The sequence below is a fragment of the Oncorhynchus nerka genome, linkage group LG21 (genome assembly GCF_034236695.1).
Source record: "Oncorhynchus nerka isolate Pitt River linkage group LG21, Oner_Uvic_2.0, whole genome shotgun sequence".
In the NCBI taxonomy this organism is placed as follows: Eukaryota; Metazoa; Chordata; class Actinopteri; order Salmoniformes; family Salmonidae; genus Oncorhynchus; species Oncorhynchus nerka.
In genome coordinates this window covers 21746122-21766782 of record NC_088416.1, presented here as the reverse complement: position 1 = coordinate 21766782, position 20661 = coordinate 21746122, and the positions used below count along the sequence as shown (strand labels likewise).

General features: G+C 45.2%; 2 protein-coding genes across 2 annotated transcripts in view; one reads left to right on the top strand and one right to left on the bottom strand.

Moving 5' to 3' along the window:
• Positions 1–5367, top strand: part of LOC115110205 (MAGUK p55 subfamily member 3-like) — a 30097-nt gene extending 24730 nt beyond the window's left edge. The window contains exons 13-20 of the mRNA XM_065006431.1: positions 819–860; positions 2125–2190; positions 3231–3392; positions 3855–3935; positions 4074–4167; positions 4281–4389; positions 4721–4849; positions 5160–5367. Of these exons, the coding sequence (XP_064862503.1) occupies positions 819–860; positions 2125–2190; positions 3231–3392; positions 3855–3935; positions 4074–4167; positions 4281–4389; positions 4721–4849; positions 5160–5339 (863 nt within the window). The 3' untranslated portion in view covers positions 5340–5367. The remainder of the gene's footprint in view (positions 1–818; positions 861–2124; positions 2191–3230; positions 3393–3854; positions 3936–4073; positions 4168–4280; positions 4390–4720; positions 4850–5159) is intronic.
• Positions 5368–8718: 3351 nt separating this feature from the next.
• The window catches only part of LOC115110211 (sterile alpha motif domain-containing protein 14-like), a 33553-nt gene continuing 21610 nt past the window's right edge, over positions 8719–20661 (bottom strand). The window contains exons 8-10 of the mRNA XM_029635663.2: positions 18087–18215; positions 15801–15956; positions 8719–10427 (exon numbers count right to left, since the gene is read on the bottom strand). Of these exons, the coding sequence (XP_029491523.2) occupies positions 10263–10427; positions 15801–15956; positions 18087–18215 (450 nt within the window). The 3' untranslated portion in view covers positions 8719–10262. The remainder of the gene's footprint in view (positions 10428–15800; positions 15957–18086; positions 18216–20661) is intronic.

The following is a 20661-nucleotide window of genomic DNA, read 5'->3' as shown; positions in this document are numbered from 1 at the left end:
CTTTTGTTCTCTCTTTTCCTCTTCTCCTCTGCAATTCATCTTCTTCTGTCTACTGCAGTTTGCTGTCCTCTTCTTCTCCTCACTCCTCTACTGTGTCTTGGCTGCCTGTTCTTCTCCTTGCAGAGGATTTGTCGTTCAACCTCTCTCCTTCTCTGCTGTCGTCTTTTCTACTTGCCCCATTTTTCTCTGTCAGCTATTTTCTAATCAGTATCTCTGAGTTGGTGAATTTGTCGTTCAACCTCTCTCCTTCTCTGCTGTCGTCTTTTCTACTTGCCCCATTTTTCTCTGTCAGGTATTTTCTAATTGTCAGCAATTTTGTTGCATAACCAGAGTTTCAGAGACATCAGATATTTTTGCTTAGCTAAATATTGAATTCAGCAGTTCTGGTGTTGTAAATTGCAAAGGTTTTTGTATGCTAGCTACCATAGCTTTGTGAGCTGTCCATTTCACAAAGCCATGTGTGTGGACCAGGGAGACCCAGTTCCCTTTTCCAGTCGACTGCCTCCAGACGTGCTCGGTGTGTCTGTGTGGTGTCTGTCAAACCTCCCCCGTCATGGCTGCCACAGTGGCTGCGGGCTCCGGCTGAGGGCCTGTCCTGCTGAAACCTCCCTGCCCTGACCTGCTGGCTTAGTGACCTACCCTGCGCCCACCCCTCTGCCCGCCGCCCGCCTGCCCGACCCTGCCTGTCCTGCTTCGGGGCTCGCAGCCCCCCCCCCCCTCCCCTCTGTACCCCCTCCCCACTCCTCTGATCCTTCCTCGAGGTTACTTACCCTCCGCTCACCCCCGCCCCCCTCTTCTCCCTGCTTGCCTCCCTACAGAGGACTGTGATTGTGAGGGCTATTTCAATGGACAGTACATAGGTGAGAGCCTGCACGTCTTCCTCCTTCTGCCACCTTTACCTCTTTTGCTGTCCGATGTCTGTGTGTCCTCCAGGACCTTGCTGTGAGCTGCTGGCTTAACTGAACTGCCGCTTTGGGTCGGGGAATGTACGGGTGTCCTGAGGGTGGGACCGGCTGGAGTTGGGGTGTCTGTGTGGGGAGTGATGGAGAAGGGAGGAGAGAGGTGGAGAAAGAGGGGTGGTGGGGAGAGGCAATGCTGAGAGAAGACGGAACTGATCCCAGTTCATTAGATAGGGAAGACTAGTACTGAAGGAGAGAGTGTGCACTCCAGCACCAGATTTTCCAGCTTCATGCGAAAGAGGGGAGTTTAGTTTCTCACTCCTTCAGGTGTCGCTAACAAATCGGTCTTGTGACCTAATTAGTGTAATGAGAAAAGTGCTGAAGAGGGTGTGATAGAGTGCGAGTGCCAGACTTGAAAGAGTTTTATCTCCAGTAGATATTGAGACATGGCTGCTATTGCATCTCTGTCAGACTTTTAACAAGTCTTGGGCTCATTATCAGTTCCCCAGACACCAGAGTAGCAGTCATTTCGGGGCATTCAAAAATATTTACTACTTGTTATCAATTGGATTTAACCCTCAAGCTACCGACCTTGGTAAATACAGTTTGCATCCAGACTGAAATTGCATTGGCACGACAACATAACGGTTTCCCCGTAATCCTCGGCCCCCTGCTACCCTCCCACTGGCCTCCCCTCCTTCCACTGTCCTCCCCTCGCCTCCTTCACCCTTACATGACCTTGAGGCCCCCTCACCTTCCCCCATACCCCAGAAACTGTTGGAATGAAAAGCAGGGCACACGGAGTGATCTGAACACAGCTGACAGTCCAACACTGCCCTCCCATGGCAATAAGACCAGCTGTATTATTCCACACCTCATTTGGATGCCAGTCATCAAGGAGGTAAACATGTTTGTTTACCTTCGTAATGACACAGAATACTGACATCATCCAAGCAGGTTACTCCTTATATATGGAGATTAAACCCAGCATCCTTGCCTTGCCCCAAACTAAAGCTGTGTTTGGATCCCCCTGAGACTCCCCTCTTGCCTCTGCCTCTGCTGCCATGGCTGATGCACCCCTCGTATCCTCACCCCCAACGGGGGGCCCTGCTGCGTTGGACGCATTGCACACTCAACCAACCAGGCACGTTTTGCTGCTTGTTTCACCCTGTGTGGAGACTGAGGCGCGAGACTGAGTTGTGTGATGCTCTAATGCCAGTTATAGTCTCTCCTAAGTGTAAAGCAGTGGCGCCCTCCTGTGGCCAGGTGTTTTCCTGGGAATTTTATTCAGGTACTGTTACCGGCTTGTTCCCTCAGGTATTCCCACTGTCCGCAGGCAGGGGGGGATGGGCACCCTTGGGCCTGGAGAGACTGTGTGTGCGGGACTGCGTGCGTGCGTGCGTGCGTGCGTGCGTGCGTGCGTGTGTGTGTGTGTGTGTCACTCCCACTACACTGTGGTCTCCAGAGTCAGGCTGCCCTATCCCTCCTGGTCCACCCCTGTAGCTCTCTGTCAAGCAGCATGTCTCCGTTGTACTGTATACTCTTACATGTGTTTACAGACCAGATCATTGTCCTTCCATGGCAAGAAGCTCTCTCCTTTTATCTTTACTGTGGCATTATCAGTGGTTCGTTGAGAGAAGCCACGTCTCCTTTTAAAAACGAGAAAGGAGAGGCATGAGCTTGATATTGACAGCAGAAGAGTGTTTGCTTCAGTCTCGGTCCCAGAGCTTATTTCTCACTGTCAAAGTGGAGCTGCCAAACCCCTTGGTCAGATATTAGCTGCATGCGATTGATATTCGTTGGACACGCGCTTGTAAACGAGCAGGTTCAGTCAATATCTCACAATGCCGCTGGCAGCCCGTTTACCTCAGAGATAAGCACGGGTCAGGCTGTCAAACCTGTGGGATCACTCACTGATTAATGACGGATCACAGCTGACCACTCGTATCTGTAATGGTCCCACGGTTCACTGGGGGTTTTAATGCATGATTATCAAGGGTTGCACTTTCTTTGTTCTCTGATAACCAACATGTAATAATAATGTTGTGGTTACGTTGGGGTTTGATTTGCATGATAGGCTGATATGGTGTCCTGATATGACGGGACACTGGTATTGTGCATTTAAAATGTTTGTCGGCAACACTAATTGCCAAGTGAGAACAACGACAGGCGCTATCTAAACTGCCTTGGAGAATACAGTTAACTATGTGGAAAGAGCATGCGTTAGACAGTGTATCAAACCACTTGATGATCATATCTGACCTTTTGACCCTGTGCCCCCCTACCTCACTTTGCTCTCCCTGCTCCTCCCGCCTGCCTGTCCTGCTGTAGCGGGTCTGAGGAGGAGTTTCCGTCTGAGCCGAAAGGACCGGTCAGGATCTCTCGGAGGAGGGGCCACCTCCGACCCCACCGACCCAGACTTTGCCACCTACGAGGAGGTGACTCGCTACCAGCACCGGCCCAACGAGAGACCCCGCCTGGTGGTCCTGATCGGTAAGACGACAGCTTCAGGATGACTATGGCAGTGTGGAGTCATTCTACTTTGATGATACTGCCTTCTAGTGGCCAATACTGCAAACAGCAACTTCCCTCTAGTTGTGTGGTAGCCTTGTGAGAACCAGCCCGATCTCGCAGCACATAATCTCGTTCACTTTAAGCAGTCAGTCTGCTTGACCAAGCCTGTGAGGTCTTATCTACAGTAACTAATGCTATTTAGGGTTCTGATAAGTTAATTAATCAAAGTGCACAACAAATGGCACATCCAGTAATTAATCAGTGGACTTAACTTGATGTTGATGCAGATTTTTTTCAGCAAACATTGATTATTTGTCCCTGATATTTCTGTTTAAATAACTCTGTGTCACTCCCTCTCTCTGCTATCTCTCTCTCTCTCTCTCTCTCTCTCTTTCTTTCTTTGTCTCTCATTCTCTCGCTCTCACTCTCACTCACACAAAGGCTCCCTTGGAGCTCGTATCAATGAGCTGAAACAGAAGGTGATCGCAGAGAACCCCCATCGCTATGCTGTGGCCGTACCGCGTGAGTTACACCTTCTGAACCGCACACCCTCTTCTTGCTACACTGACGGCGACGCCCTCTAACACCCTAGTAAAGAACTGCAACGCCAGTAAGACAATCGCAGCCTTCTCCCTTTCCCCCTATCACTTGTGTCTCCAGATACCACCAGGCCCAAGAAGCCTCATGAGAAGGAGGGGGTGGAGTACCACTTTGTCACCAAACAGGCGTTTGACGCAGACGCTCTGAGCAACAAGTGAGTTCTCTTTGATGCCACATGGCTGATCTGCGAAGCCACACTGTCCCTGTCTCTGTAGTACTCTGCTTTGGTTTGTCTGTTTCGTGCTTAGTTGTGTCCTGTGTGTCCAGGTTCATAGAGCATGGGGAGTACAAGGAGAACCAGTATGGTACCAGCATAGAGGCTATCCGCTCTGTACAGGCCAAGAACAAGATGTGCCTAGTGGACGTGCAACCAGAGGTAGGGCCAAGGCACGTGCTCTGCAGTGAAGCATATCCCATTCTGTCATAATGCACTGTACAATATAACCACGGCTGTCACATGCAGTCTGTGTCACACCCTATTCTATGACGGTCCCTGACGTTCCTCCTGTGGCCTCTTGGTGAGAGTACTTTCTGTTTCAGTCAGGCTGGCTGGCATATTCGCTTGTGTCACAGTTTACCCGTAGCATCTCTGACATCTCAAGAGGACATTTCTCTGATAGTATCTGTTCTCTAAACCCTGTGTACGCTGTGTGACAACCCAACGCAGACTGTGTGAAATTGCATCTGAATGTGTCCTGGCCCCTTAGGCTCTGAAGACACTGCGGACATCTGAGTTCAAGCCCTATGTCATCTTCGTCAAGCCGCGTGTCCCGGAGAGCAGACGCCGTCGTAGTGCTGCCACTTCACCAGCAGGGGGAGATCATGGGCGAGTGACGGTGAGACCTGCAGTGTCTTTTTGTGATAGTGAGCTGAGTCTGAAAATGTGCTCATATGAATGCGTCAGTGAGTTGTTTAACCTTTTTTCTGTTGCTCAATCTTTTATTTTGCACGGCATGCTTTCTCCTCTCCTAATTTCTCCTCTCCTTAATCTGATATCACCTTTACAGCCTTCCTCACTCTTATGCTTCCTTATTTTCATGTCTGTCTGTCTGTCTATCTGTCTGTCTGATTCTCCTGTCTGTCTGTCTGTCTGTCTGATTCTCCTCTGTCTGTCTGTCCGTCCGTCCATCCATCCATACCTGTCAGGATGAGGACCTGCAGGAAATGCGTCAGTCAGCCCAGCAGATGGACCAGCGGTATGGCCACCTGGTCGACCGGGTCCTAATCAAGGAGGACTCAGCCAGCGCCTGCACAGAACTCCGAGGCATTCTGGAGCGGCTGGAGCGTGAGACCTTCTGGGTACCCCTCTGCTGGGTGCGGACCTAACCCCGCTCTCCCCAACCACCACCCTCCAGAGAGGGGGATCACAGCCCCCCAGCCCTTCCTCCAGCAGGACCCCCCCCCCCCCCCCATCCCTTTTCTGATCTCCTGGACCCCTTGGCCAGCCTGTAGGGTGTGGAAGATACTGCCCCAAACCCTGGCCTGATATCGGGCCAGCAACACACTGGCACTAGGGGAGAAGGGCATGCGGCAAAACCCTTTGGAACATTTCTGTGTTTGGGATGTTCAAAGGGAAAGATTGTTGTTCTGGCTATAAATCAAAACACACACACACACGCAATCCATTGTTCAAATTCATGTTTTTCATATATTTATTCAAGTTTTTTTTATTTATGTCAGTCAGACAGACAAACACAGACATCTTTATTGTGGATCCATGTGACATGCCATCCGTAGCTTCCTTTGGCCCGCAGTGTCTAGTACTTGAGTTTCCCATTAATATAATAATACAGTATATCACAAAAGTGAGTACACCCCTAAGTGAAAATGTCCAAATTGGGCCCAATTAGCCATTTTCCCTCCCCGGTGTCATGTGACTCGTTAGTGTTACAGGGTCTCAGGTGTGAATGGGGAGCAGGTGTGTTAAATTTTGTGTCATCGCTCTCACACTCCCTCATACTGACTGGTCACTGGAAGTTCAACATGGCACCTCATGGCAAAGAACTGTCTGAGGATCTGATTTATTTATTTTTTGCTCTACATAAAGATGGCCTGGGCTATAAGAAGATTGCCAAGACCCTGAAACTGAGCTGCAGCACGGTGGCCAAGACCATACAGCGGTTTAACTGGACAGGTTCCACTCAGAACAGGCCTCGCCATGGTCGACCAAAGAAGTTCAGTGCACGTGCTCAGCGTCATATCCAGAGGTTGTCTTTGGGAAATAGACGTATGAGTGCTGCCAGCATTGCTGCAGAGGTTGAAGGGGTGGGGGGTCAGCCTGTCAGTGCTCAGACCATATGCCGTACACTGCATCAAATTGGTCTGCATGGCTGTCGTCCCAGAAGGAAGCCTCTTCTAAAGATGATGCACAAGAAAGCCCGCAAACAGTTTGCTGAAGACAAGCAGACTAAGAACCATGTCCTGTGGTCTGATGAGACCAAGATAAACGTATTTGGTTCAGATGGTGTCAAGCGTGTGTGGCGGCAACCAGGTGAGGAGTACAAAGACAAGTGTGTCTTGCCTACAGTCAATCATGGTGGTGGGAGTGTCATGGTCTGGGGCTGCATGAATGCTGCCGGCACTGGGGAGCTACAGTTCATTGAGGGAACCATGAATGCCAACATGTACATGCAGAGCATGATCCCCTCCCTTCGGAGACTGGGCCGCAGGGAAGTATTCCAACACGTTAACGACCCCAAACACACCTCCAAGACGACCACTGCCTTGCTAAAGAAGCTGAGGGTTAAGGTGATGGACTGGCCAAGCATGTCTCCAGACCTAAACCCTATTGAGCATCTGTGGGGCATCCTCAAACGGAAGGTGGAGGAGTGCAAGGTCTCTAACATCCACCAGCTCAGTGATGTCGTCATGGAGGAGTGGAAGAGGACTCCAGTGGCAATCTGTGAAGCTCTGGTGAACTCCATGCCCAAGAGGGTTAAGGCAGTGCTGGAAAATGGTGGCGGCCACACACAATATTGACACTTTGGGCCCAATTTGGACATTTGGACAATTTTCACTTAAGAGTGTATTCACTTTTGTTGCCAGCAGTTCAGACATTAATGGCTGTGTGTTGAGTTATTGAGGTAACAGCAAATTTACACTGTTATACAAGCTGTACACTCACTACTTTACAGTGTAGCAAAGTGTCAATTCTTCATGAAAAGATATTCAAATATTTACAAATATGTGAGGGGTGTACTCACTTTTGTGATATACTGTATATGCCATTTATCACACGCTTTTATCCAAAGCGACTTAGTCAAAAAACTCATACAGGAGTCCTGCAGGGAATCCTACACAATTTCTTCACAAAGACATGACTGTTTTGTAAGGTGTCCTCACCTATTTCCGTGGCTCGTTGATACAATGCATTCTGAGTGAGGCCTAGTCATTGTTATGTTGTTGAAATGTTATCCAAAAGCCAATCCACCTGCTTCCATTATACCTGGAGAATGAGTAGAAATGCATACATAGTACAAAAAGTAAACAACACACTCTGTCAATAGCACAGTAGGATAGATGTAATGATAAAATAAATATATTATTTTATAATGCTTTATTTGATCAATTATTTTATTTGGACGCATTTTAAGGACGCGTACGACAACTTAATGATTTAAATCGCAGATGTAAATATTCGACATGCAAATCCGTACCGTGCCAACGAACGATCTCGTAGCACTTCAATGCAACCTGTTGAACTTTGACCCTAAGTGTCTAATCCTCAGTGTGAATTACTTCGGTTCTGGGACTCTGGATGTGTGGATGTCATGTACACACACACACACACAAGTGCACTAAAATATGCTATGCTCCTTTTTGTGTTCATAGGAATGCACTTTGTATTGCTGACATCAGTCACATGTTTAAGACACAGGTGCAGTGTGGGTAATAGGGTTTTGAGGAGGGGGGTGTTCTATAGTCCATCTTGATCATCAGGGTCCTAAATTGTTCTGGGATATGGGCACCTCAAAGTGTGATTGCAGGTTCATTAGAAATGCGCACAGATGTGACGTGTTTCTTTGCCGTTATCTTGGTGTTTACAGAGACGATGTTAAAAGACATTTCAAGGTTACAAGGTAATATACAAGAAAAAGCAATGACTCGCGCCAGTCAAAGTGTCGTTACTTGACTAAAGCAATCAGAGCCGTTTGGCAAAACTCCACCTGTTCTCAGTCGGTATTATGGCCCTGTCGTTCTGGTGATATTTTACTAGAGGCATCAAAGCTCTGCATTCTCTCTCACTTTGGGTGGATGTATGGACTTCAAGTCTTGTTTCATGGTGGAGAACTGATACACTATCAACAGGAGCTTCCAGATCCTCCTTTTTCTCATCCTGTTCTCTTTTTAACATGCAGTGTGTTCTTGATCTTTTCCTGTGCTGTGTAAACCAAGAACTCCAGAATGTTGACTTTGTAACGTGACGTGTATAAAGTGCCATTGTAAAACCAGATGAACCAAGTGCTACTTTGTGTATGTTTTGTTATAGTCAAATCCTACCAATTTTGAATTGGATAAACCTATTATTTTGAGTTGGACTAAATTGTTATTTTGAGTTGGGGTTGGGGTTCTAACCACACCCCCGATGTATCAGATGTGTTGCATATCAGTTGTACAAAGCGAGTGTGAATCAGCCCACATGTTGAACTGAGAGACCATAGATGAGAGACCAGAAGCAGCAGAAGTTTGGGAGTGCTGACATGCATTCTGCATTTTAAAACATATTTAATACATATTTCCATTTGACACAGGAGTTGAAAATAAATGGGCGGACGGAAATCAAGAAACGAGTCCTAAGGATCATGTAAAACCTGGAGCTAATGTCCATGTCTTCTGACCACAAACCAGTCCAAGAATTCAGTATGAAAACTGGGCAAAGTGGGAATACGGTTTGGATAGTGTATACGGGGCCCTGAATCCTCCAAAGAGGATCGATGTGTCTTTCTTGTCTTGTTCCAGCAGGATTCAAAAACTTCCAGTCTCTCAAGACAAAAACGTCTAAGATGACGATTGGTGCAACGTGGGAGTAGAGACAGAAGATTGACAACACCCCGAATTCTAAAAGTGGCCACCTCAGAAGACTCCTTTTTCAGGAGAGCCAGTCCCATCCCCATACAGTCGTTACCAAAGAAATTACCTCAGATAGCACATATGCACACTTACACACACAAACAGACAGTATATCGTACGTCACAAACATGCACGTACACCACAAACATACAATATTTATAAATATGCTCAAAAATCACATTGGTCTCATCAGCATCTTATCTTGACAATGTCCTGGACAAATCTCCATTGTTACTTCAAGTTTAACCAGTTGACTGACAGTGGCTTACAGAGTATTGATGCATACTACAATATGAATGTGGTTGGGTGTTACGTGCTTGTGGTTATGAGATTTAAAACATTTTTTAAAAAAAAAGCTAAATTCTGTGATTATATTCTTCGTAAAATAAATAAATGCAAATTTCTGTAATTCTATTATTTCGATAATAACTCAGACCATGGGTTAGGTTTTATAGTGTGTAATTTGCTAGAATGTGCTGTATGTGAGTACAGTCAAAAGTTATGGGAAAAGTATGACTGTGTCAATGCATTGAATGCGTGTAGAAGTCAGATATAACACACATTCATTTTGAGTAACAAAATATTTGTCATTTTCCGCAAGGGTGGATAACCTCACTGATTGACAAAGAAGAACACATTTGTCATAGCCAGGAAGAATGAGACATCTGAACCCCAATATGGGCGGGACCTATCATGTTGCGTCAACCACTGATTGATTGGTCTCAAACATGGGTTCTTAGGCTTTTTCACCTCTGGACCCAAATTAGAAATTGACAGTCCTGCCGTGACCCAAATTGTCCCCAAACTACCCAAATGAACAATAAATAGTGTGTAGATGTATTCTCATAACTCGCGACACACCTCTCACATGCCCACTTTGGGTTCCGACCTTGGTCTAAAATAAAGCCGTTCGACAAGAAGTTAATGGAGCTTTCATTCTGTTATTGATCACGTGTCAGTGATTGACAACACACTGTCCCGCCCATCACAGGGTTCAAAGCCTCACATCCAAACCAGAGGTACAGTACAAAAGTCTATGCGCAAATTCCAACGTTTTGGACAAAACTCCACTTAGCATCAATGCTATCATGATAATGTGAAAGTTGGAGATGGTGCACCAGCACCAGTTTCTAGTCAGGAGTATTTCGGTGGTAATTTAGCGCCATCTGGTGGTTATGTCTAGCTTGTGTTTAGCTTGCGTAGTTCCTGTTCCTTTTTGCGCTGTTTCTCTTTCTGGCGATCCAGTTTGTCCAGGGCCTTGCGCTCCTTTTCCGCTGCTGCGTGAATGTCTCTGATCCGCCTTTTCAGTGCACTGCGGTCCGTCGAACTGTTCACTCCCAGACCCTGAGAATGAAATATAATAAAATATTACATTTGTTTTGTCACATGCGCCGAATAGAACAGGTGTTGACTTCACCGTGAAATGCTTACGTACAAGCCCTTAAACAACAGAGTTAAAAAGGAAGAACATTTTGTTAAAAAAAAAAAAGGTAGTTAGCTATAATAGTTCACAATAAAATAACGAGGCTGTAGAAGGTGCACTGGTACCACGTCAATGTGCAGGTGTATTTATTTTACCGTTATTTTACCAGGTAAATTGACAACAACCTGGGGAATAACCAACTGTAAACTGGGGATGATGAGGTGACCATGATGGTAAGCGGGCCAGATTGGGAATTTAGCCAGGACACCAAGGTTAACACCCCTACTCTTACGATAAGTGCCATGGGATCTTTAGTGACCACAGAGTCAGGACATCCCTTTAACGTCCCATCCAAAAGACAGCACCCTACAGTACACAGGACAATGTCTGCCCTGCGGCATTGGGATATATTTTTTTAGAACAGAGGAAAGGATGCCTCCTACTGGCCATCCAACACCATTTCCAGCAGCATCTGGTCTCCCATCCAGGGACCACCCAAGACCAACCTTGATCAGCTCCAGAAGCAAGCCAGCAGTGGGATGAAGGGTGGTATGCTCTGGTAATTGGGTAGGAGGAGGTTGAGGTAATTGAGGTGCGTAAAAAATAAAAGTCCTCTCACTGTCAACTGCATTTATTTTTAGCAAACTTAACATGTGTAAATATTTGTATGAACATAACAAGATTCAACAACAGACAAACTGAACAAGTTCCACAGACATGTGACTAACAGAAATGGAATAATATGTCCCTGAACAAAGGGGGAGGGTCAAAATCAAAAGTAAGTACCTGGTGTGGCCACCAGCTGCATTAAGTACTGCAGTGCATCTCCTCCTCATGGACTGCACCAGATTTGCCAGTTCTTGCTGTGAGATGTTACCCCACTCTTCCACCAAGGCACCTGCAAGTTCCCTGACATTTCTGGGGGGAATGGCCATAGCACTCACCATCCAATCCAACAGGTCCCAGACATGCTCAATGGGATTGAGATCCTGGCTCTTCGCTGGCCATGGCAGAACACTGACATTCCTGTCTTGCAGGAAATCACGCACAGAACGAGCAGTATGGCTGGTGGCATTGTCATGCTGGAGGGTCATGTCAGGATGAGCCTGAAGGAAGGATACCACATGAGGGAGGAGGATGTCTTCCCTGTAATGCACAGTGTTGAGATTGCCTGCAATGACAACAAGCTCAGTCCGATGATGCTGTGACACACCGCCCCAGACCATGACGGACCCTCCACCTCCAAATCGATCCCGCTCCAGAGTACAGGCCTCGGTGTAACGCTTATTCCTTGGAAGATAAACGCGAATCAGACCATCACCCCTGGTGAGACAAAACTGCAACTCGTCAGTGAAGAGCACTTTTTGCCAGTCCTGTCTGGTCCAGCGAGGGTGGGTTTGTGCCCATAGGCAACATTGTTGCCGGTGATGTTTGGTGAGGACCTGCCTTACAACAGGCCGACAAGCACTCAGTCCAGCCTCTCTCAGCCTATTGTGGACAGTCTGAGCACTGACGAAGGGATTGTGCGTTCCTGGTGTAACTCGGGCAGTTGTTGTTGCCATCCTGTACCTGTCCCGCAGGTGTGATGTTCGGATGTACCAATCCTGTGCAGGTGTTTCACGTGGTCTGCCACTGCGAGGATGATCAGTCGCCGCCCTGTCTCCCTGTAGCGCTGTCTTAGGCGTCTCACTGTACGGACATTGCAATTTATTGCCCTGGCCACATCTGCAGTCCTCATGCCTCCTTGCAGCATGCCTAAGGCACGTTCACGCAGATGAGCAGAGACTCTGGGCATCTTTCTTTTGGTCTTCTTCAGAGTCAGTAGAAAGGAATCTTTAGTGTCTTAAGTTTTCATAATCGTGACCTTAATTGCCTACCATCTGTAAGCTGTTAGTGTCTTAACGACCGTTCGCAGGTGCATGCTCATTAATTGTTTATGGTTCATTGAACAAGCATGAGAAACAGTGTTTAAACCCTTTTCAATGAACATCTGAAGTTATTTGGATTTTTACGAATTATCTTTGAAAGACAGGGTCCTGAAAAAGGGACATTTATTTTTTTTTGCTGAGGCTTTGGTGTAAAGTACTAAAAAATACTTTAAAGTACTACTTAAGTAGTTTTTTGGGGTATCTGTACTTTACAATTTATATTTGACAATTTACTTTTACTCCACTACATTCCTAAAGAAAATATTGTACTTTTTACTCCACACATTTTCCCTGACAACCTAAAGTACTTGTTACATTGTGAATGCTTAGCAGGACAGGGATATGGTCAAATTCGTGAACTCAAGATAACATGTGGTCATCCCTACGGCCTCTGGCAGACATACAAAACACAAAAGCATCTTTTGTAAATAGTGTCTGAGTGTTAGAGAGTGGCACTGGCTATCCATACATTTATCCATGCTTTGCCCCTTTACCCTATCCTACATATTACCTCAATTACCCTGACTAACCTGTCCCCAACACATTGACTAGGTACCTGTACCCGCTATATTAAACACACTGTAGCCTCGTTATTGTTGTTTTAGTGTGTTAGTTTAGTTTATTGAGTAAATATTTTCTAACCTTATTTTTCTTAACTGCATTGTTGGTTTTAAGGGTTTGTAAGTAAGTCTTTAACGGTAAGATCTGCACCGGTTTTATCTGCACCGGTTTTATCTGCACCGGTTTTATCTGCACCGGTGCATGTGCCAAATACATTTTGTTTTGATTAATATAAGGAATTTTAAATGATTTATACTTTAACTTTTGATACTTAAGTATTTTTAAAACCAAATACTTGTATACTTTTACTCAAGTAGTATTTTACTGGCTGACTTTCACTTGAGTAACTTTCTATTAAGGCATCTATACTTACACAAGTATGACAATTGGGTACTTTTTCCACCAGTGCATGTAGGTAAGGATAAAAAAAGTGGCTAGGCAATCAGGATAGATAATAAACAGAGTAGCACAGCATATGTGAAAGTGTGACACAGGAAGTTGGTGGCACCTGAGTTGGGAAGGTGGTAATGGCTGGAGCGGAATTGGTGGAATGGTATCAAATACATCGAACACATGGTTTGACGACATTCCATTCTCTCCGTTCCAGCCATTATTATGAGCCGTCCTCCCCTGAGCAGCCTCCACTGGTGTGTGGGTGTGAATCACAGGAGGTTGGTGGCACCTTAATTGGGGACGATGGGCTTGTGGTAATGGCTGGAGCGGGATTAGGTGAAATGTATCAAATACATGGTTTCCATGTATTTGACGCCCTTCCGTTTGCTTCATTCTATACATTATCACGAGCCGTCCTCCCCTCAGCTGCCTCCAGTGGTGTGAATAGAATATAACTATATGTACACATAGATTTTCTTTAGGCTTCAACTCCCAATTAATGTAAACAGACGTTAGAGAAACAGACACACAACCCTTGACATGTAGTTTGGGAGTTAGGCCTAGTACATACACTGAACAAAAATATAAAACGCAACATGTTTCATGAACTGAAACGAAAGATCAAAGAAATCTTCGATATGCACTAAAAGCTTATTTTCTCAAATTTTGTGCTCAAATTTGTTGACATTAGTGAGCATTTCTGCTTCGGCAAGATAAACCATACACCTGACAGGTGTGGCATACCAAGAAGCTGATTAAACAGCATAATAATTACACAGCTGCACCTTGTGCTAGGAGAAATAAAAGGCCACTAAAATGAGCAGTTTTGTCACAACACAATGACAGATGTTTCAAATTTTGAGGGAGTGTGCAATTGGCATGCTGACTGCAGGAATGTCTACCAGAGCTATTGCATGTTAATTTCTCTACCATAAGCCACTTCCAATGTTGTTTTAGAGAATTTGGCAGTACATCCAACCAGCCTCACAACTCCAGATCACTTGTAACCAAGCCAGCCTAGAGGACCTCCACATCCGGCTTCTTCTTCCACCCGGACAGCTGATGAAACTGTGTGCTTGCACAACCAAAGAATTTCTACACAAACTGTCAGAAACCGTCTCAGGGAAGCTCATGTGCATGCTCTTCGTCCTCACCAGGGTCTTGACCTGACCACAGTTCGGCATCGTAACTGACTTCAGTGAGCAAATGCTCACCTATGATGGCCACTGGCACGCTGGAGAAGTGTGCTCGTCACAAATTAATACCAGTTTAAACTGTACCGGGCAGATGGATGTCAATGTTGTGAACAGACTGCCCTATGGTGGCGGTAGGGTTTTGGTAAGGGCAGGCATAAGCTACAGACAACGAACACAATTGCATTTTATAGATGGTCATTTGAATGCACAGAGATACAGTGACGAAATCCTGGAGGCCCATTGTCGTGCCATTCATCCATCACCATCACCTCATGTTTCAGCATGATAACTGCCCCATATCGCAAGGATCTGTAAACAATTCCTGCAAGCTGATCATTTCTGGAGTTCTTCCACGACCTGCATACTCACCAGACATGTCACCCATTGAGCATGTTTGGGATGCTCCGGATCAACGTGTGCGACAGCATGCTTCAGTTCCCGCCGATATCCAGGGGCTTTTCACAGCCATTGAAGAGAAGTCGGACACACAATCAAAAAGGCCAAAATCAACAGCCTGATCAACACTATGTGTCACACTACATGAGGTAAATGGTGGTCACACCAGATACGGACTGTTTTTCTGATCCACGTCGTATCTGTGACCAACCGATGCATATCTATATTCCCAGTCATGTGAAATCCATAGATCGGGGCCTAATTTCTTTTTTTTCAATTGACTGATTCCCTTATATGAACTGTAACTCAGTAAAATCTTTGAAATTGTTGCATGTTGGGTTTATATGTTTGTTCAGATGGCATGAAAGTAGTCACTCTCACCAGCAGAGAGCAGTGAGATGATACTTAAAGAGACCCTCTGTAAGTTGTTGTCGGTGAGTGTTTGTTCTTGACTGGATCAATCAGTCAGAGATACTCTGCGTTTTACTTTGATCCTATATGCACTCACCTCCTCTCATCCCTCTCCTCTAATCTTGTCTCTTCCGCTTCTCCCCTTTCACCATCTGCTCTCGTCAGCCCACTCATACCCATATGCCCTTCCTCTTTTTTTCCTCTCCTCCTCTACCATTTTCTCCATCCATCTGCCATCCTTCCTCTCTTCCATCTGCCCTTCTTCCTCACCTCTCCATTCTCTGACCCGGATCTCCTCTGCTCTCCCTCCTTTCCTCTCCTCCTTGAACTTAGTCCCCTTCCTTCTATCGTCCCCACTCCTCTCCTCCTCTCTCTCTCTCTCTCGTCTCCTTCCCTGAACCATTCTCACCTTGAGCTTGGTGCCGTCCATCAGGAGGAGCTGCTCCCCGTCGATGTCCCTGGCAGTGAACTCTGGGATGTACTGCTCCATGTTCAACCCCTTCAGCCACTGGCACACCTGCTGGGTGCTCCACGACGACACGAGGCACAGTGGCTCGTCAATAGGCTGAAAGGAAAGTTGCCCAAAATATTCAGTTATTCAGTACAATTGTGCCGCTTCAGCTCCCTAATAGGAAAAATAGCTTTTTTGTGGGGTAGCAGTCTGAAGAGCATGTTAATCTGCCCCCTGGTGGGCATGAATAGCACAAAACAATGTAGCCATACCTCTCTCCTCGGTGCAGTGACAGACTCATTACACCCACTGATATGACTCTTTAGGTTGCAGTGACAATTACAAAGCTGCCTCTATCGTCTAGACCCGCCTTGCGTCATACCCATTGGTTCCTTTGCGCCAGACATGCGCCCACACAATCGAGTGCAATTAAAGTACTCGAAAGAAAACTACTCTCTGTACCCAGGTCTGACGTGTCTCCTGCATCCCTCTGTAATGGCAGCTTAAGGAGATGAGAGGGAGAGGAGTCATAAAGCCCCTCTGAAACCTCAATATCCCCTCCAACATGCTGAGCTAAATCAGATGTGACGGGAGAGAGAGCTAGTTTACCGGAGGTAATTGATTCCCTAATCACTGTGCAGCAGTGTCTGACAGCATCTGGCCAGGGAGTGTTTTTTGAGGTCACAGAGCACTCACCATACTCGAGTTGTGTTCAAATACTCACACTAACAGCACTATTTGTGACTTGAATTGAGTATATAGTATGCTTATTGGTCATAGTATGGTTATAGTTAGCATGCCAAAAGTTCCCGGATGTCATACTAAATTCGCCACAATATGAAGTATACAAGCAGAGGACACTATTACTATACTTTAGGGCCCATAATACAATTCTTCATGAAATGGGCGTGGCTTCAAATTGTTTCCAGATTTTTTTTAAATCACAGAAAATATGCAGTCGAAGTACAACGAGAGCAGATACATGTTCATTGGTTTAATTAATTATGACAAATGTTAAGAAAATGTTGAGCAATGTAATAAAGTAATGACTTAAGTTACCTTACACGTTAGATTGGCTGACAATTTGTTAGCTACGCTGTCCTTACAATTCACATAGCGTATCATTACAGCAGTAACATCAGTTGGCTAATTATACATCAAACTTGCCAGTATATTAACTATAGGCTAACTAACAACCCAAAGTTCGTTGACTTGATTACTCCATGGACAAATTTCGTAAATTTGCTCTGGCTATCTGCTCCGATATCAGAGCACTCTTGTCTAAGCGTTCCAGAGTGCAGAATAATGAATTTACGAGGCTCAACACCTGTTGAATATGGTCAGTGTTAGTAAATGTCGGCAAAAAAGCCTAATTAAATTGTTGCCAGCAACACAGTCACCAACACTCTGGATAACATGAAAACTGCCTAACTAGCTCTGCTAAGGCGAGTAAATTGGTCCGAGTGGTCTCATTTGTGTGTGCAAGTAGCTAGCAAGCTAGCCAATGTTAGCTGGGGTGCTTGACTGCCATTGTAAGGTCAGAACGCTCCAATCAACCCTACTCCTTGCCCCGAGCGTCCAGTGTGCGCTCCGTGAGCGAAACACTCAAAATTTACAAATGGACAACCTGACAACGCTCTGAATTTAAGAACACACCCAAAGTCATAAAATATCTAACGAGTAATTTGTTATGCTAACTAGCTAGCAAGAAGTTGCGTAGCAACAGCATCAACTTCCGGTATACATGCAAAGAGCGAGTATGCTCAACTGAAAGCATACTGTTCGTTTACAGTATACTAAAATGAACTTATAGTATGAAGTATATACTCATTAAGTATGTAGTATACAATATGTTAGTATGGGTATTTGAACACAGCTTCAGGCTTTAAAAACACCAGGACCACACTCTACACTCCTACTGCTTTAGATTTAAGTGAACTGCTTGGAACTTCAAATTGAATCCAGTGTGTGCTATAGTATAGTGTAAGTTAGTTGCCACCGGTAACCAAGACGACATAAATACCGGATGTCCATTTGGGGTTATTTCAGGTAATGGTACACATTTTACGAGAGAATAATTCAGAGTTTTGTTGGTACGCTATTGGAGAATTGAGTGGAATGCTGCTTTAATCAAAAACAGTGTCTGTCTCATATACTGTATCAAACTGAAATCGAGTTTAGATCCATTTAGTCCAAGGCCGAGAATGCCCACTACCACCACTACTGCATTAGGAAGCCCTTTACCTCGTCTGAGGACTGGGAGAGGGTCTGGTAGCGTTGTGAGGAGCGGGAGGACGAGTCGGCTGTGGTCCCACTGGAGGCGTGGGAGGGACTACGGGGGGGAGGAGAGAACTCATCACTCAGGGCAGACTCCTGGAGGGGGGAGAGAGAGGGAGAGGAGAGAAATGATCCAACCATGATAAATGAATACCGTTTTGTCTGCATTGTGCACAGTGATATTTTCATTGAGTGTGACCACTGTGGTCAAACAGTATTGGATCGATTGATTTGTCCACTTCAAGATCAATTACATCTGACATTAGAAGGATATTAATGCATTGTTTGTAAACCTTTCAAACAGTTTATGCTTAGAAAGATAAATGTTTGGTCACAGCAGTAACACTTTCAAAAAATACAGAACCATAATATTTGTGATTAATTTCCCTCTCAAATGATGCCCCTCCGAACTCATATAAATGCACACACACGCGCAAAAGAAAGTCACACACATAGCCCTATAACGGCCCTTGACAGGCCCCTTGAGAGGCACAGTACAGAGGAGGAAAGCAAAGTCATGGGTATCTGCCTCCTCTCCAGACACCAGGCTTATTAGGGCTACGTCCCAAATGGCACTCTGTTCCCTATATAGTGCACTACTTTTGACAGTGGTGAAAAAAAGTACCCAATTATCATACTTGAGTAAAAAAATAAGACACCTTAATAGAAAATGCCTCAAGTAAAAGTGAAAGTCACCCAGTAAAATACTACTTGTGCAAAAGTATTTGGTTTTTAAATATACTTAAGTATCATACGTAAATGTAAATATTTTTTTATTTATGGTTAGCCAGGGGCACACTCCAACACTCAGCCATCATTCACAAACAATGCATTTGTGTTTAGTGAGTCAGTACAGATACCCCAAAAACGACTTAAGTAGTACTTTCAAGTATTTTTACTTAAGTACTTTTACCACTGCCTTTTGACCAGGGCTCTGTTCAGAAGTAGTGGACTATGTAGGGTATAGGTTGCCATTTGGGACTCATCCTAGAGCTATTATCCCAGCTGGACAGGCACACAGTGGTAGAACATTTAATGGCCCTCTCTGCTTTCAATGGAAAGCTGCAGCTTTAATTGCTATGCAGAGCGAAGGGCCCCAGCCTCCGTGCTGATGACTAAGTGCATATGGGATCTTTGCATAGCTCCTTCTCACTGTTAAACCCCACGGAGCTCTGTTCTAAATGGCACCCTCGTCCCTATAAATTTCACAACTTTTGACCCGTAGTCAAAAGCATTGCACTTCATGGGAAATAAAGGTGCTATTTGGGACGGGCCCATGATCCCGACCATATTGCTACTGGGGCTTTTAGATGTGTCATGGTGGAGGTATTAGAGAGTATAAACACTCCCCCTGCCCCAATAATTGGAAGGGTTTTGACTCAGAATGGATCAAACCAAGTGAAGCTGAGAGGGGTGGATGGGTGTTTCCTCCATAGAGGGCTATATTCATGAAGTCACCGAACTGCTTCAAAAAGTGATTCAAAATTTAAAATATGTTTTAAAGCATATGTAAACATGGGCATTAGAATATTTATTAGCCACTAAGTGGAAATATGTTCTGCTACTTTCCTACTTTTGTTAAACGGTAATCTAGTTGCCTTGACATTGTCGTTGGGGTTAGCTAAAATCGTCGCAGCGGTCAAGTCTCCAAGGTGAGTAAATCAACAGCATCGATTGAATCATGGGATTTCTGCATAAAATTGCAAATGTGTGCAAAGAGAGCCACCCAACAAGAAATATATGCATTGTTAGGTGTCCTGTGCATGTACCTACTGGTTATATGTTTTAAACAGGCTACACGAACATATTAGCAGAAAGACGGTCATCATCTGTGGAAGAGCTTTACCTCAATATGTAAAATATCATATTTGTTGTGCTTATAACACCTTCGATTTATAAAGCAATTTGTGCACATAAGCAGAAAAACTATGAAGCTCAACGAGCCAGGCTTGTTCTTAACTATACGTTTGACAGTGAAATAACATTTAAGAAACGTAATACGGAACACACCTTGTGACATCAACGGTGTGATCGGACGACTGTGTATTTCCTACCAGTCCTTTCTGTGCCTCTTAGCTAAACAGCCAGTGGCCCCACAAGCTTCTGAAACATTATCTATTTCCCTTAGAAATACTTAGGCCTTTGGCAGAGGCTTTAATTAGCTGGTGCAAAGTCAGTGGGAGGCATATGTCTGCCTTCCTGGGTATTGACAGGGCAACCACTATAACCCTGTGCCTCAGCCTCTTTCATTCTGTATATTAAGCTATGTTTTCCATCCAATAGATGCGCATGCACCAAACCATGTAAGAGGAAGACGACACCAAAATCCCTCAAAATGGTCAATCGGATCTGTCAACTGAAGTCTCCTGCATCGAAGCCATGTTCTTGTTTTAACTCCCGAAGTCATCTGTCGGGGTTTGACACGAGATTGTGACATTGTGCCGCACAAAAGGCCATCGATTTCCCCTCTGTGTAAATGTAGCCATCCTTGTCGATAAATGTCGAATAGCAGCGCCCTCTTAGACTCGGAGGAAAACTCGCC